We start from the raw sequence: 17,138 nt of genomic DNA on the forward strand, positions 1-17,138 counted from the left end.
AAAAGATTAAAAGTAAAATTTAACCATACTTTACAATTATTCTTCCATTTTTGTTTTCTGTTTTTGTTTTTATTCTTGTCATATTATCATGGACCATAATTGTTTTTATTTCCAACCCAGCTTCATAAAAAACCACACAACCCATGTCCAATAAGAACAAAAACTAACAAAAAAATGTGTTACATTAACAAGTAACAATTCTTTAATGCTTTCATATTACGGAATTTTATACCGTAATTAACCCATCCAAATTTCTGCCACCACTGTATCTTTCAATTTATGTCTGTTACTGCAATAACACTACATCACACGTTAAGATTTGCTTACCTCTACTTCGTTTTGGTAGGTGCTGAAAAATTTTTACTTCAGCACCATAATCAAATCCTTGTCTTAAATGAGAACTAGTAGATAGAGAATTTCTTCCGTTGCACAAAATTTTTTTGGGACAGCGGTAGAAATTTCTGTCTCATTTTCCGTGATCCAAATAATACAAACTTACTTAATTATCTTTAATATTTTAAGTGTTAGTATAAGCAGGGGCGGAGCTAGGCTAACTATTTAGGGGGGGCGATATTTAATAATTTACTACAAATATTTTATATTACTATTTCTATTGATAAAATTAAAAAAAAATATAAATATATAATCTCAATCAAAGTAAGACAATAATATATAAAAATTACCACTTACAGTTTTGTATCATGAAAAAGCTATTCGACGTTTTTTTCTATTTTTAAAATCATCTATAATTGAATTTGTGTCGAAAATAGCTGCTAATTCTTTTTCTATATAGATGACCAAATTGTCTGCAAGAAATTCATCAGCCATCTTACTTCGGAGTCTTGTCTTAACAATTTTCATTGCTGAAAAAGCTCTTTCTGTTGTTGCTGTAGACACTGGTAGAGTCAAAACAAGACGTATTAATCTATCAACCATGTGATAAGTTCTTGATTTTCCTGTTTCTTGCAACTTGTTGCACAATTCAGAAAGTGTACCAATGCCTTTCAAATGATTTGGTATATCATGCTGATAATGTTGCAACTGAGATTTCAAAATATTTAGCTCATTAGAAGGAAAGTCAATGGGATAAAACTTCTCTGCTAATTTGCTAATTTCTTCAATATTAAATGATTTGAAATTGTCCTTAGGATCCAAGGCACAACTCAAAGTTAAAAGCTCTATTGTTTGCTCATTAAATATGCTATTCAACTCTTGTATTTGAGAGTCAATTGTTGCCAAGAATACATCTATTCGATAATGATGCTCAACTGTCACACTTGGTTGACGAGATCGACCTCTTCCAAAAACATATTGTGCACTCATATTAGGGACTTCAATTTCGTGCTTTTCACAAAAATCTTTAACATTTTCAAAAGAGCACATTCTTTTTCACTATTCACTTTCTTCCAATTCCTGAAACCATTCTCAATAAAAGCATTTGAACCCGTATTGATTGAAGGTTCCTTAGCAAAAAGAAAGTACGGAAAACAATATATAGCATCATCTTCTATAGAATATTCTAACCAAGATGGGAACAATTTAAACCATGAAACTTGAAAGCGACGATGACTTTTATCACTAGAAAATGGATAATTATCAAGAATTGGTTGATTTGGCCCAACTTTAATATAAGCCCGACGGATTTCATCTCTTTTATTTGGAGGAAACTTCCAAATCATTGGTCGCATTCCAGGATCTCTTTCTAAACGAAAAACATCCAGTTGATTTGGAAGAAGTCGTGGACGCTTTGAGCTATTCAATAGAGAACTTGAAGTAATGAAATTTGATGACTCCTCAAGTATTGGAGTAGTAATAGTAGAAGCATCTTCATTCTCTTGATCTTTTCTTTTAAAAAATGTATCAATGGTTTTGAACTTACTCATAATTCAAATGGCCAAATAAGTTCCTATAATTAAAAATATATTTAGCAAAAAGTGTAAATTACAGTCTAAATCTTTATAAAATATAAAAATTATATTTTAATTTAAAATAAAATATTAAAATTCAGAACAATAATACTAACATCCTAGTACAAATAATATAAAATTGTAATTAAATAATTAATTAATAAAAAAAACTAAATATACATACTAACATATAATAACATAAACTTAATTAACAAATAATAATAAATTAACTAATTAAGTAAATAACTAAATATATAAAAAAGAATAAAAATAGAACCTTTTTTGAGAAAGAGGAGTGAAGAATCACTTGTTGAACTATTATCCTTTTTTTTTAATCTGCAAAAAATAAAAAAAATAAGAGTCAAAGAGGTAAAAGATAAGAAGATTAAAGAGATAAAAAAGAAGAAGAATAGGAAAAGTTGTTACCTGAAATTTTGGAAAGTGAAGGAGAGAAAGGGAAGAGAGAGACTGGCGCTGGGAATTAGGATTTAGGAAATAAAAAAAGGGGATGACCGGATAGAAAGAAAACTGGTTATATACTGGAAAATTAAAAAAGGGGATGGGGAATGAGTTATTAGGCTATTTGTAGAAATTAAAATGGGCCAATGGAGTTGGGAAAATTATGAAATAAAAAGGGAGGGGGCTGGGAAATAAAGAAAACGGGGAGTAGAGTTTTTTTTTTTAAATAAAACTAAAATTTTGGGGGCCATTGCCCCCCTTTTTTTATATGTACCTGCGCCCCTGAGTATAAGTATTTTAATAATTTTATTTATTATATATATTTTTTGTATTAAAATTTATTTTATTTTTTTATATTATATTGTGTTATTTTATTTTTTTTGACTTAAATGTTAAATTTTAATTAATTTATTATTTTAAAATTTAGACAAAATATATTTGTATGTTGTTTTAATGTATTATATTTTTATTTTTTAAAATATTTTTTATTATAAATTTTTATAAAAATATGGAGAGAGAGAGAGAGAATGCAAATCAGCAAATCCTCCTAGGGACTGCAGGGATACGGAGAATGAGAAATGAGGCTTATTTATTTCTCAGTTCTCACGGCGAAAACGGAAAAGATTTTGGAGTTCATGGACGAAGAGCGGGGGCCGGGTCTCTAATTGTATGAACAACAAATTTTTGGTGGTGGTTCGGTATTTTATTTTTTTATCTTTTGTATACGTTGTGGTGCTGGAAATCTCACATATCTTTTTTTTTCCAGGCCTGTCCATAGCCTGTGGGCTTCAGGCTGTGTGGCCTTGAAGTTGCTATTCATTAAGAAGACCAAAAAAGGATAAAGAAAAGGGCAGAAAGAGAGAGAGAGAGAGAGAGAGGATGCTGACATGCTGTCATGCATAATTAATTATGAAAGGCTGAGCAACAAAAAATATTTAGAAGAAAAAAAAATGGTAGTAAGCAAGACGAAAAGAATATATTACAGTAAGGTAATAGTAATAACTAATAAGGTTGATAGTTGAATTAGATGGGAACAATTCTACACGAAAAAGGAAATAAACAAAAGATGGGTAATATGATTATGAAGTATGAATAACTACTTAACCATGGCGTTGGCTCAGAATTTTGAAGCGTAAAGTGCGTGGTGGTGACAACTGACAAAAGACTCAAACTTGTTCATGTGTCGTTTACCAATCATTGAACTCACTCCCACGTGCATCTGCACGTGCGCTTCTTTAATCCTATCGGAACTCCCTCAATCCCTTCAAATATTATTTTCTATTCACCTTGGATCAATCAATATAAGGGGTAATCAAATGCCTTTTTATTTCCCATTAAAATTACCAATTAACTAACCTGTATTTTTAAGTCGTTAATTAAAAATACTAAAAATTTTTTTTTATATCTTTAATGTTTTAAAAATTATTTAAATTATAAAAATTTAACCGAGTCTTTTAAATTATTTACCCTTTTTAGCTTACGTAAGGGGAACATCAATTTCACATTTCAAGATGTACTTCCAGTCCATCACATTAATTAATTTCCTCCAACTTCTTATAGTGATGAGTACAAAAATGGTGGGGAGGGATTAAAAAAAAAAAGAAAACAAAGAAAAAGAAACAACAAAATTGTGGTGTTAACAGAGAAGATACAGACAAAATTGAAAAAAAAAAAAAGGATGGCGGTGTTAACAAGAGAATAGATACAAAATTGTGAGGAATGTGGGACTGTTGGGCAGTGACATATAATTGGAGATTATTGTTTGTAGGGACTAATTGAAGGAAACAACGTTGGATGTGTCACAAGGAAAGAAGCTAAGCCAATAATGCTCCCTATTCATTTCTCATTGGCGTAGTTAGTTGAAATTAATGCGAAGAAAAAGAGCTCATGCTGGTGCCGGAAACACTACAGGTCTTGTCTTTTTAGGATAATGCGAGTTGGTTGGTGAAGAAGCAGAACAACAAAAACAAGAGGAAGCAGGAATGAGCAGCATTTTGAGTATCCTTTTAAGAACTTGACCCCTCTTTGGGATCAACCGAGGCTCCGAAGCTGCACCGGCCATTTAATTGGTTATGGTTGGTTGTGGTGATGAAATTGAAATGAGAAATAAGAAAGTGGTTAGTGACGAGTGCCGACGTTGGTTTTTATACAACAAGTGTTGACACCGCGTGAACCGAGTAATAACATAAATCCGCGTATTATTGGAGTGTTTATAATTTATATTCTCATCTGTGAACATTACTAACTCCAAAGTCCCGAGACCCATTCTAAACTTCTAACAGAAAAGTTACATTTTCTTCTTACTACGTACTTTATATTTTTGGTATTTAAACATGCAAAGAAAAAAAAAAAACAAACAAACACTATCTTATATACGAGTTCATAATTTATTGAAAATCTAACACAAAATTCGGATCAAATAACATAATTGAAGTTATTTTTGACACTATATTTATTCTAATTATCCAATTTACAGTTTTATTTACTTCTGAAAACATCCACTCAAGTACTCAACTTAAAAAAGCCAAAAATAAAATAATAAAAACTCTTAAATATTGTGAATTGAATCTGTTATTTTAGATAAATATTCACTTATAAAATTATGCATGACAGAATATGAAAACAATCCATTTTACATATAATATTTTTCAAACTATAATTTTAAACTAAAATCAACCATTTTCAAAAAGCAAATATTAATATAAAACATCCGCCCACCATCACAACCCCCAAAAAATGGGAAAAGTGCCCGAATGTATACTGTTCTTATTGCTCTCTGCCTGCGGTTATTATAACATAAAAAATGTTATTTTTATATTAAAAATAGTTATTAAAATATTATTTAATTATTTTTAAAGTATATTTTATACCAATTTTAGTATATATTTAATATAATTGGTAAAACATTGCATGTAACTCCTTTTACATTTTGAATAAGGAGTAAAGGGTTAATTCGATTTCTGTTTATTCTTTTGAAAGGCAAGATAGTATTTGTTCCAAAAAAATATATATATATATTTTGGTCCTTAATAAAATAATTTTAGGATAATACGATTCATTTAAAATTTCATTAAATAATTAAAAAAACTAGTATGATGAGAGTTGTATTTATAATTTGTGAAAAGTTTTAAACTCTCATTCTTCTACAAAATTATTTTTAATAATAGAATCAATTATCATCACTATTATTATTATTATTTTTATTATTATTGTTATAATAACTTCTACCTCTAATATTTTAATTGTGCAATCATATCTTATCATTATTATTTATTTTTCTACTACTATCAACACCACTACTAACACTATCAACATCACTATTTTCTTCTCCCGTTTCTTGTACCACCGTCAATTTTTTTTAATTTTTTATATTGTAATTTTTTTATCTTATGATATTATTTTTTACAAAAATCCTTCTCCACTTAATTATTATTGGTGAATAAGGTATTTAAAATATTTTATTAATAGTTTGCAAAAAATTTAAATTCTCATAAATTATAAATAATTTTTTTATAAAGTTAATTGTTATTTTTTAACAAATTTTTAATAAAAAATCATATTTTTTTAAATAATTTTATTAAAAGTTGAAATGTCTTTTATTTTTTTACAAAAATCACCTTATTTTTCAAATAAATGGATAGAAATTGAAATTTGTATTTACTCTTGAATAAGTCATGGCTCTTTTTGCTTTAATGTAAGCTTCCGATTCAGGGACACGGTTGCTTTAATCATCTACATACATGTATGTAATGTAATTAATTAGACATGGTCTAGTCTACGGTTAAAAACATAATAATCCATGGGTAGCCAAAACGAATATTGATACCATAGGGGCACTACTAGAAATTTGTTCGTATTGAATTAGTCAACGCTCCTGGCCTACCCATCTAAATTCTGATCTTCTTCTTTCCCTCCCCCTCCAGGGCAACTTTTTTAAATTGTATGCTCATTCACTAGCAGCTGAAAAGTCCAGAACATTTGTTTGAGTAAATTATGATTTTTGAATTAATATTCGGGATAAATTGTGATATTGTTTTAAATATTCGTGATATAAAGAAATTATATATTATTTAAAAGTTATTAGTTTATTTTAATATATTTTAATTTTTATTTATTTAGTTATTAAATTGAATTTTATATTCGTGGGTTTTAGAGTTTTTTTGTTTTAATCTAATAAGAGATTATAAATACTTCTTTAGCTATTATAGTCATAATACTCAGTGATTAGATGTTTGAAAATTTCCGTTTGATTTCGTGGTAAAATTATAATGTGGACAAATGAGGTTGAGTAAGTCTCTCTTTTATTGCATCGGAGAATTGGATAGAAAGTTGAGGAATCCGTTCGATTCAATTTTCAAACTATGGTATGAATAAGTTAGATTTAGGAGTCCCTTGTTGCATCAAGAAATTCGATAAAAAATAAAATAATTCACTTTGTATCCAATTTCAATCTATCCCTTTTATTTTCTATTTCAATTTTAATATATCTTTCTTATTCAATTTCAATTCAAGTTATTTTGTCTATTTTTTCGTATTATTTGGTATCAGGTATTAGATTAGTTCTTATTAATATATGTATATTCTTCTTATATCCAAAAAAATAATAAAAAAATTCAATGTCTTTCACGTCCCTTTTTATATTTTTGTCTTTTTTATTTGTATTTTATTATCTTATCGTTCTTGTTAATTTTATATTTACAAAAAAAATAAAAAACATACAGTAAAAAAAATAAAAACACAAAAATATAAAAAGAAAAAAAGAAATTATCTTCATTATATTTGTCTCTTTTTATATATTATTTTTTTAGCTACAAAATTTGAAGACAAATCTTTTTGGAAGAGGAGGAGAATAATATGTGTTTCAAATGTTCATGATATAAAAGAATCAAATATTATTTAAAAGTTATTAGCTTATTTTGATGTATTTTTATTTTTATTTATTTAGTTATTAGATTGAGCTTTATGTTTATACATTTTAGGGTTTTCTTTATTTTAACCTTATAAGAGATTATAAATATCTCCTTAGCTAACCAACTTGGGTTAAAACAAAGAAAATCCTAAAATCCATAAACATAAAACTCAATCTAGTAACTAAATAAACAAAAATAAAAATACATCAAAATAAACTAATAACTTTTAAATAATATTTGATTTCTTCATATCACGAATATTTGAAGCACATATAATTTTAAATAAATTTTAATTTTATTATTCAATAATATTAATTCTTTATCGTCATAATATTCAATTTTTTTAATCACATCTAAATAAATTATTTTTAATCACATTACTTTCATTCTAAATATATTTTTTAATTTTACTATTAAAGATTTGTACTCATTATGTAATGCTTGTAGAATAATTAATACATAAACTTGTAGAAAAATAAAAATTATGGTATATATATAATGAATTATAAATTATATCTTTTTGTCTCTAATAATGTATCAAATTTTTTTAATATTTAATTTAAATAAATTTAATTTTTAACTTTAAGATAAATTTAATTTTATCCTTCAATAATATCAATATTTTACGGTAAATAATTATTTATTTTTTAATTAATCTAAATAAATTACTCTTAATCACATCACTTTTATTTTAAATAAATTTTTTTTAAGTTTACTCTTAATCATGTTACTTCATTCTAAGTAAATTTATCTTTCATTAAGATAAAATTTAAAAAGTAAATTAAATTAAATATTAAAGAAGTTTTATATTTATACTTTATTATATATATATTATACTCTTTTTTTAAGTTTATCTACTAATTATTTTACATTATTGAATAAAATTTTAAATTTATAATATAATTCATTTGGTTAAATTCTCTATCATTTTACTTTATTTAATAATTTTTCTAAGAGTATTTTATTGTTTTTGCCACCTACATTTTTTTTATTTAAATTTCTATTGTGTTAAAATTGTTTCAATATTTTTTGTCATATCAATTATGTTAATAAATTACTAATAATGACCATACAATATTGAGATTATTTTAAAATATTAGAAATTTAAATAAAATAATTTAAATATTAAAAATAATTTTGAGATTTATTCTAAAAGAAAAGTCTAGGGGGTCAGCAATTTTATTACATTTTGGCCAGCATGTAACCAGCAGAGAAAGGTGAGTTATTGGATGAAATCTCACACCAATCTCACACCATCAAATCATCATTGATGGCTAGTTGATGGCTACCAATCACAAATATTGCTGCCCCCTAGCATTGCTCTATTCTAAATATTAAGAACAAAAATAATATTGATCTATACACCATAAAAGTTGTAAAATTCATTTTAAAAGAGTTAGACTTCAAATAAATGTGATCGAAAACCGAGAAAAAGATTGAAGAAAATAGATCATAGTGTAAAACTCATATAATTGTGATTTTAATCATGTTAAGAGTATATTAAAATTAATTATTAATATAAATAATATACATTAAAATAAAAAATATATATTAAAAATAAATTAAATTACACATATATTTATATATAAATACATAATTATTGATTTCAATACGCACATAATATTTTTGCTGTCCTTTTTATGAATTAAGTCTCATAATAAATTCTGAAATTGCATTCAAGACTCTAAATAATCTCTCAAATTTATAATTACCTAATTTTATTCTTAAAATTGTATTTTGGAATTCATAGTAATCTCTTAGCAATTTTTGTCTAATAGCCATCAAAAAGCTGAAGTGGCCTAATACCTACCACATTAACATACCAAAGACTAGTTGATGTGGCGAAAAAAACTCTTTCTTTTGTAATGTGGTCTTTATCCCTATTTTAAAAGGTGATTGCTATGGTACGATAATAAATTTATACGTATCGATACGTTTAAAATATGGACAAATAACAATAAAATATGTGGAATTTATTTTCCACGTCAATATTTAAGTTTTTCTTTTTTAAATATATAGTATATCACCACTTTTACTAAAAGACCCTTTTAATTAAATAAAAATAAAAAATATTTATTTATTTAATTTTATAAAAAGACTTAAACATCTTTCCTTTATTTGATTAGACAAAAATACTCTTTTAAATTAATCAAATTTTAAAATTCAATTAATCCTAATTTTATAATTTCAAATAATTAAAACAACAAAACAAAAACACATTAAAAAAATAAAAAATTAAAATTATTCTTTTCATCTATGTTAAACATATTAAAAAAATAAAAAATCAAAATTGTTCATCATCTGCCTTCAGAAACCTTCTCGTTCAGCTATGAAGGTTTCAGTGTTCCTCGTCTTCTCTCCTCTTCCTATCCTCTCTCTCTGTCTCTGTCTGCTCATCGATCTCTCTCATCTGTCTCTCCTGGTCAGGGTTCACCGCCAATGGCACGAGGCCCGCCACCTCCGATGTCGCCTGGGCAATTTGCACCACTCAGGCCCAGTGGTGGGCCTCCACAGCCTTTCCCTGTTCCGCCACAGTTTGGGCAGCAGCCTATGGGTCCTCCACCACCTGGTCAGATGGTGAGAGGGCCTCCTGCTCCGCCATGGCCGGGGATTCCCGCCCCGTCTCCGCCTCATCCTGGGATGCCTCCTCCACCTGGCAGCGGCGTTCCGGTGTTCGAACCTCCTCGCCCAGACATGCCTCCTCCACCGAATCCACAAAACCAGCAACAGCAGTAGTGGTAATGAACTAGGTAATTTCTTTTTTTTTCTTCTTATATTTTGATTTGTTTCTGATAACTAATATAGCTTGTGTCTTATGGTTATCTAGCATAATTTGTGTAGGATTATATTTTTCTTTTTGTTTTTGTCTAAGATTGTGATGTCTTGATGGACGAAGAGTGGTCATAGAAGTTCATGAAATTAAGATACGATGGAAATTTGCAGTTTTGAAATAAAAATAAAATTGTTCATTATGTATTTTGGTATTATGATTTGTAGATATGTTAGAATGCTATCACTAGAAGCAATTAGCTGCAGACAAAGAAGACAGTATTTGGCATATCATAGTCATACTCATAAACAGTTTATGAGTTTACTTTTGGATATAGGGTATAATCCTAATAAATCATTTTGTTAGTTTATGATTGAGTAACAGAAGGAAATCAGTTAGTTGGTATGAAGTTTATTAGTATAATGGTAGCAGCAACTTACATGAGTTTTGTGATAAACCTTTTGTCTTTCACTTGTACCTTTTTATATGTGGGTTTATTTATAGGGAATTTCTATGGATTTTCTTCCTTTGTGTTTGTGATTTGATTGTGAATCCTGCTAATTGAATTAGGTAGCCTTCATTGTCAAACAATTTTGGTTTATTTAAATAATAATGTAGCTAATTTGAACTATCTATGGATGACTTTACTATGAATAAACTATCTATAGATGCTTTTGTTCTCCCCCAAAATGAAATACACTGTCTCTCACTTTTCATAGTTGAGCTGAACCCGTGACCATGTATCTTAGATTTCAGTTTTCATTTTATTCTCTTATTCACTTATCCATAGTCATTGAAGTTGTTATTAATTCCAAGGTCAAACTCGATACCTCCTGCTGAAGATTCTCGTTTATCCTCAAGTCTGGATTCATTCCGTGGTTTTCATGCAGGATTGTAGTCAGCACAACTGTTTAGCTTTATTTTGGGCATTTCAATGCTAGTCAATGGTATTTTGCTAATAAATAACGGAATAAAATTTACTTGGTTAATATTTTTGTCTCTCTGTGGATGACAAATAACAGGAATTTGGATTCTCTAAAGTTTAAATTTCACTTTAGAGGGTAAAGTGTGATCTCTCACTATTTATTTCATAAGTGGGGCCAAGAAAAAAATATAAGAGAGAAACCATTCAATAATGAGAGATTACACTTTACTCTCTAAAGTGAAAATTGAAAATTCAGAGGATCCAAATTCAATAACAAAATCAAAAGAGAAGGAGAGGGAGGGGGGTGGGGGGGAAGATAATTAGAATAACTTAGTATACTTCTGTCACATATGTTCCCGTTTTCTGTCGAATATATTTCATTCCCTTGCATAAAACAGATTTTCAGAACAAGCATGTTTTGTAGGATGTGATTAAATTTGTCACATCTATTTGGTATAAAGCTAATGTTCTTTTTAGAGGACTTTCCCACTTAAACATGTTGAGATTTGTAAGCTACACGTCATAGAAAGCACTTTAAATCCCCCTCTCTCCCTCTCCTTTTTTTTCCCATGATCTTCCATAGAGGATCTCTTACCATCCATTTCCTTTTATTATCTTCTCTCGTTCTTAATCATATTCTTTTTTATAGAAAAATGCATTTCATTAATCAAATAATAGAAATTATTGAAGCTGAATTAACTGATTGACCCCTTAGACTATATATTTGGAATATAAATTAAAGAGTGATTCTAGGTAACCAACTTTTTTGGCCAACATCAGCCAACTTTTTTAAAATTATTTTGTTTATCTTAAAATCTAGACGCTAACTCGTAAATCTTTAACCTTAAATCCTAAATTATAAACCTAAACACTAATGTTGGCTAACTAAAAGGTGGTTCTCTATACTTTCGTTAAATTAAAACATGATACATATTGTATATATCGTATGTTTTGTTTATCTCATTTTGGTTGGGTACTTTTACATGAGCTGAATAATTTGGTATTAATATTATTATACGAGTAGTACATTATATTCATTCTATATACCAAAAGTATTAACCACTAGTTAGAAGTGGGGCTGTCACCTGGTGTTCTCCGTGACCAATCTGTTCTTTAATTGTACGGTCATATCCATTGAATTATGTGCCTCTGATTTTTTCTATCTGCATTTTTAGCAACCTTTATTTTTTGCTGACATGTTAACGTTACTTTCAGCCAGTTCACTGGTTATTGTAGAATCTGTGGGCTAAATTTTTTATGAAGAAATCCATTTTTTTGTATGGTCACTAGTTACAACTAATTTATTAAATCTTTAACTTGGATTTGTATTAGCATCTTGTAGTTCATTTTTGTCTTATCTGCTCTGACCTATGGTTAACTAGCATCCCTCATTTTTTCTCTACTAAACAGAGATGTTTAAATTACTGTGCAGCTAAATTCGAGTTGTTATTGTTGGTGCTCTGAAGAATTGAAGATTTGGACCTTGGACATGTGCATGTTGCAAACCATCTTGTAGTTAAGCGGTGATTGTTGCTTGTACAACCTAGATCATTCTCTTGTTAGGGAATTTTTTAAAATGTGTTGATGAGAAGTTATATGTTAGAAAATCATGTTTTCGGGGAGGTTATGCTATTGCAGCCTGAGCATTAGACTTATAAATCAATTGTGTAGATTGTCAAGAAAGGAACAAAAATATGATGCTGGATTGCAAAGACAGTGTACTGATTTGTGAGTGTAGGACCGATCTGTGACCCCCATATATTTTCGATTACATAATATACTTATGACTTGGGTAATGTTGAGCAATCTTTTTAGCTATCTACAATTATTAGATAAAGGATAGCTAGTGGTTCAAATAAAACGTTCCATGGATAATTTAAATGGAACAGTAAATGTGCTATTTGTTTCACCAAACATTTTCCCCCATTTTACTGGAAAACATTCATAACTGAAAAATTTTGTAATCAGAACTTGCTTATTCTGTATGTAAGAGATCTCAACTAACATAATTATACAACTTTCCTTTACAAGATTAACAACTCTAATACATATACAATTTTTCATCAAGCTGTGTCAGCCATGGATGGTATTTTAAAATCTACTTGGAATATCTTTCTTCTGATTTGAGCTGTTGGATTCTTTGCCGTAGTCTACGCCGGTGGTCATGAATTTTCCAAAGGCCATGTCCCAATATAACCGTTGAGTATATGCCATGTGTGATAATGGGAGCTAGAATGTTATTTGTCTGTCACATAACCATTGCCAATTAGTTTATCCTTGAAACTATTACACAAAACCGAAAAATATTTTCAGAAGATTATATAAAATGTAAAGCTAAGAAGATTACTTGAATCCATTCAAAACCCAAGTAGAGGGCAAGAAGTCCTTCAAGAAGAGGGGAATATATCTTTTTCATTTGGCGCTTCTCATACCATGCTGCAAACCGAAAGCAGATAGTGCAATCAGACTCATGAAACAGATATAATAAGTAGAAACTTCTTAATCAATGACTAGTAGATATTATATCATAGAGAAACTTTATAACTTTATGACTTTATTCCACCACTTTCTGAACCAAATGAAACTTTGTTCAATCTATGAATCTATGAACTGATTCTAATGCTTTGCTGCAGGGATTAGTAATTGAACCTTCAAACAGCTTTTTCAAATCTTGACAGCCCGAGCGAGATTGCAAAACAGGTGCCACAACATAAGTGGGATCTGAAAGAAGTAAACAAATAAGCAAGAGATCGTTAAGCAAGCTTAAAAACAAAATAAGTCAATACAAAAGGAAAACATGTTGAAGGGCAATAAGAAGAGGACCTTTGGGCGAGGCAGCCACATAATAGAGAGAACCAGTAAGAACAGCTGTGAGTACAGCTGCAAATGCTTGCGCAAAAGGTACAAACGGAGGCAATATCCCTGTCTACAATTTTGCAAATATATCACCATTTAGCCACTGGAATGAAAACTTTTGCTTTGGATACTTGTAATAAGTAGCCCTTGTCAGATGGTATAACTGAAAAAGGAATAGTAACTTGAGCAATAGGTTCTTGGTAGGAACTCGCGTCAACAACTTCTGTAAATCCAAAAGCTTTTGCTGCGGCAACAACAAACACAATAACAAATAATGAACCAAGGATTGTGCTAGGTGAAAAAACAATATTCAGATCGATTTCAGGACTGATTTTGGCACCTTTTTCACACTTATATGGATTCTTATCCACGCCAATTATTCGAGATGCTCCCCTTAGTTTTGCACCTTGTGCAACCTAATTAAAGGAGAATTTATAAATTATCTTGTAGTTTGGAAATGATAATTAGTAATCAATTGAGAACTGAAAAGTTAAGATAGACAGAGTTGTTCGCTGCACTTACAGAAAGGCCAACAGTTCCGAGACCAAATATCATCCCAGTTGATCCTTTTGTCACATTAGCAACATTCCATGCTGCGCCTAGACCTTCCATGAGTGACATAATCAATCAGAAACCAAGAATTTATCAATGGAATTAAGAGTTATGAATTCATCGAAGCAAGGCAGCAACTAGAGTTTAGTGGGCACTCTAATATTACTTTTAGATCAAGACTATACTCTAAGAAAATGCATGAAATGCCACTTTGATTCTAGACATATTATGTTTCAATACATGAAATGCCACATATAAGAACCATTCCCAACCCAAGCAAAATGTGAACTTCTAAGTTTAAGTTAAGCAATCATTATTTCAGGCATTCAATAAGCCCAACAACACATGAAGTCAGTATTTTGTATTAACAACTTCTGAAGAGGCAGCAGCTATGTATGAGCGTGAGAATCCATCAACCCAGTTAAATAGTTTCCAGTAAGTATCAGAACAAGAAAATTACAAATACAAGAAATAGAAAGCCTAAGATCATTATGAAACTATACTTACTTTTAAATCATGTGAAAGTTTTAAATTTTCTTCAAGATCGCTTTTTCTTTTGGCCAACTCATTAGATGCAGCTGTGATGGCTTCATTTTGCTTGTCATTGACTGCCTAATAAACAAAAAATATGTGAATTTGGGAATTGTAGTTCAACAAACTGCTGAAAGATAACCATAAATAACAAAGACATCGATAGTGATTTACTGAGTGAAACATAATAGAATAGTGAAAGACACACATATGAGCTGAGTAACTTTACCTTTTTTCCCTGATCAGGCAGCATATTCAAAACTGAGCATAAATGAACTTTTAATTATTTAAACAAAAGCTGCATCAACCAGCCCCTTCTCTCGGGTATAATCCAAATCACTCGAACTCCCACTTCCACTACAAAATCCCAGAACAAAGGGAAAACCCCACTTGCACTAGAACTCCCACATCAAGAGGGAATGATCAAAATGTAAAGAAATATCCCTCAGAGCTAATAAATAAATAAGATAAAATATAAGCACATGAATCCAAAAATTGCAATTAACATGAGAAAAGCATGGATTGCATGTACAGAGCCAGCATCAAACTTAATTTCACAAGTACAGTTCAACAGGGCAGCAGGTAGAATCAGGTCACATGAAACAGAAACAGCACAGCAATGATCACACCAACATCATTCAGCAAACAAGCAGTATTAAGCCATGTTGGATAATCAAGAACGGAGCAATTATCAGGCCTAGAATCCTCTAACCACAACCTAGCTACCTAACAGCATATATATCTATCTATCCTAACAAACATAATTAATCCGCAATCTAACTAAAAATAACAACAGAATTAATAAAAGAAAGTAAAGAAACAGAGCAGGAAGCAGGGATGAGGCAGGGACCTGGAATGTAGCAGAGACAGACTGGGAAATGGAAAGGGGAAGAAGAGCAGAAGTAGTTCCGCCCAGAGTTGGTGGTGGCCGGCTGAGCTCGCGGCGGCGCATAGAGCGGCGCGAACGGCGGAACGATGCAGGGCAGAGAGATTCAGCTTCTCTCTGTGGCAGTGACGAGAGCTGGGGGGGCAGAAGCGTTCGATGGGAAGAGGAGAGGCGAGAAGAGAAGAGGGAAGGTAAGAATGGTGGTCAGCTTGCCGGACGGTGGGTCGCCGGACGGAGAGCACGGAGAGAGAGGAGCGGTGAGAGGGGGTGAGAAGAGGGAAGAAAAATAGGTAGAGAGGGAGGTGACTAATTTAGGGTTCAGCAGCTTCGTTTAGTTTAGTCATTCCTTCTTTTTTCTTCTTTTCTTCTTTTTTTTTTTAAAGAGACAAAACGACGCAGTTTAGGGGTATTACTTTCAAACCAAAAATCCGCTAAAAAATCGGAAGGTTCTGTCGGTTCACCGGTTAACCGTCGGTTCGACCGGTTTTTATTGATTTTTTGTCAAGCGGTTTCTGACCTTATTCGAACCGGTTAGGTGATCGGATCTCGGTTATTCTGGTTGAACCGGTTGGTCCGGTTCGGTTTTTTAGAACCATGGTTACGTTCCTCTAACCAACGACACCGTTTTGAGCAAATTTTAGAAAATCGGTCGGGTCCTGGTTCGGTTCGACTGGCCGGTTCTTGACCGATTCAACGGTCCAACGACGGTTTCTGAATCTTTCGGTTTTGATATATGACCGATTCGTTTTTTATACCGGTTCACAGTTCGAACTGGTTTTCAGAATTTTGGTCCGGACCGCTTTTTCCCTCGGTTCACGATTTGACCGGTTCGACCAGTCGATTTGAACCGTTTTCAAAACTGCGTTTTTTCCTTATTCCAAAAATCTGGCCAGGTGACGGTTCGGTTCGACCGACCAGTTCTTGGCCGGTTCGACGGTTCAATTGCGGTTTTTGAAATTGGGGGTGTTAACATTTGTCCGAGTTGTTTTTTGTAGCGGTTCAAGGTTCAACCAGTTCAACCGGCCGGTCCAAACCGATTTTCAGAAGATAGATTATAACCATTCTCTCCTATTGTTTTTATTTTAAAATGCTTAATATATTTTAGTATCAAATTTTCAATTCAGCTTACAATACAGAAGTGGTTCAAGGAATCTAAATGCTAGAGTGAAAATTAAGTTTCATCTAAATTCAACTAAAATCGAACGAAAGACAGAAACATTAATTTTCAACAAGAGTCCATAAAAAATATAGTGCATAATAATTTTTTAAGTAAAAGAGATGAAACTAACAAGTCTTAGTAGTTAATATAAACTAAACATGACTACATGACAATTACAATTAT

The 17,138-nt window shown here is 30.6% G+C and overlaps 1 protein-coding gene and 1 long non-coding RNA gene across 5 annotated transcripts; one reads left to right on the top strand and one right to left on the bottom strand.

Annotated features, from left to right (window-relative positions):
* The first annotated feature begins 9,257 nt into the window (after nucleotides 1-9,257).
* On the top strand, nucleotides 9,258-12,767 carry LOC112792467 (uncharacterized). Its single transcript, XR_003197432.2, has 2 exons — nucleotides 9,258-10,026; nucleotides 12,404-12,767. It is a non-coding gene; the product is annotated as an uncharacterized lncRNA (long non-coding RNA).
* Nucleotides 12,768-12,871: 104 nt separating this feature from the next.
* LOC112792466 (uncharacterized) lies at nucleotides 12,872-16,149 on the bottom strand. 4 transcript variants are annotated; one of them, XM_072212887.1, is made up of 10 exons: nucleotides 15,761-16,143; nucleotides 15,140-15,361; nucleotides 14,887-14,991; nucleotides 14,350-14,432; nucleotides 14,168-14,243; nucleotides 14,010-14,071; nucleotides 13,795-13,897; nucleotides 13,621-13,692; nucleotides 13,319-13,407; nucleotides 12,872-13,216 (listed from the first exon to the last, which is right to left on the bottom strand). In XM_072212887.1, exons 4-10 carry the CDS (start codon nucleotides 14,380-14,382, stop codon nucleotides 13,070-13,072), a joined length of 582 nt encoding a protein of 193 aa, XP_072068988.1. In that variant the 5' UTR covers nucleotides 14,383-14,432; nucleotides 14,887-14,991; nucleotides 15,140-15,361; nucleotides 15,761-16,143; the 3' UTR covers nucleotides 12,872-13,069. The 4 variants fall into 4 exon arrangements, with proteins under 4 accessions (XP_072068988.1, XP_072068990.1, XP_072068991.1 ...); XM_072212889.1 differs by lacking the exon at nucleotides 15,140-15,361 and having other exon boundaries at nucleotides 15,761-16,149; XM_072212890.1 differs by lacking the exon at nucleotides 15,140-15,361 and having other exon boundaries at nucleotides 14,887-14,987; nucleotides 15,761-16,104.
* Between the last annotated feature and the right edge of the window lie 989 nt (nucleotides 16,150-17,138).

Source organism: Arachis hypogaea, chromosome 13 (assembly GCF_003086295.3).
Source record: "Arachis hypogaea cultivar Tifrunner chromosome 13, arahy.Tifrunner.gnm2.J5K5, whole genome shotgun sequence".
Classification (NCBI taxonomy): domain Eukaryota; kingdom Viridiplantae; phylum Streptophyta; class Magnoliopsida; order Fabales; family Fabaceae; genus Arachis; species Arachis hypogaea.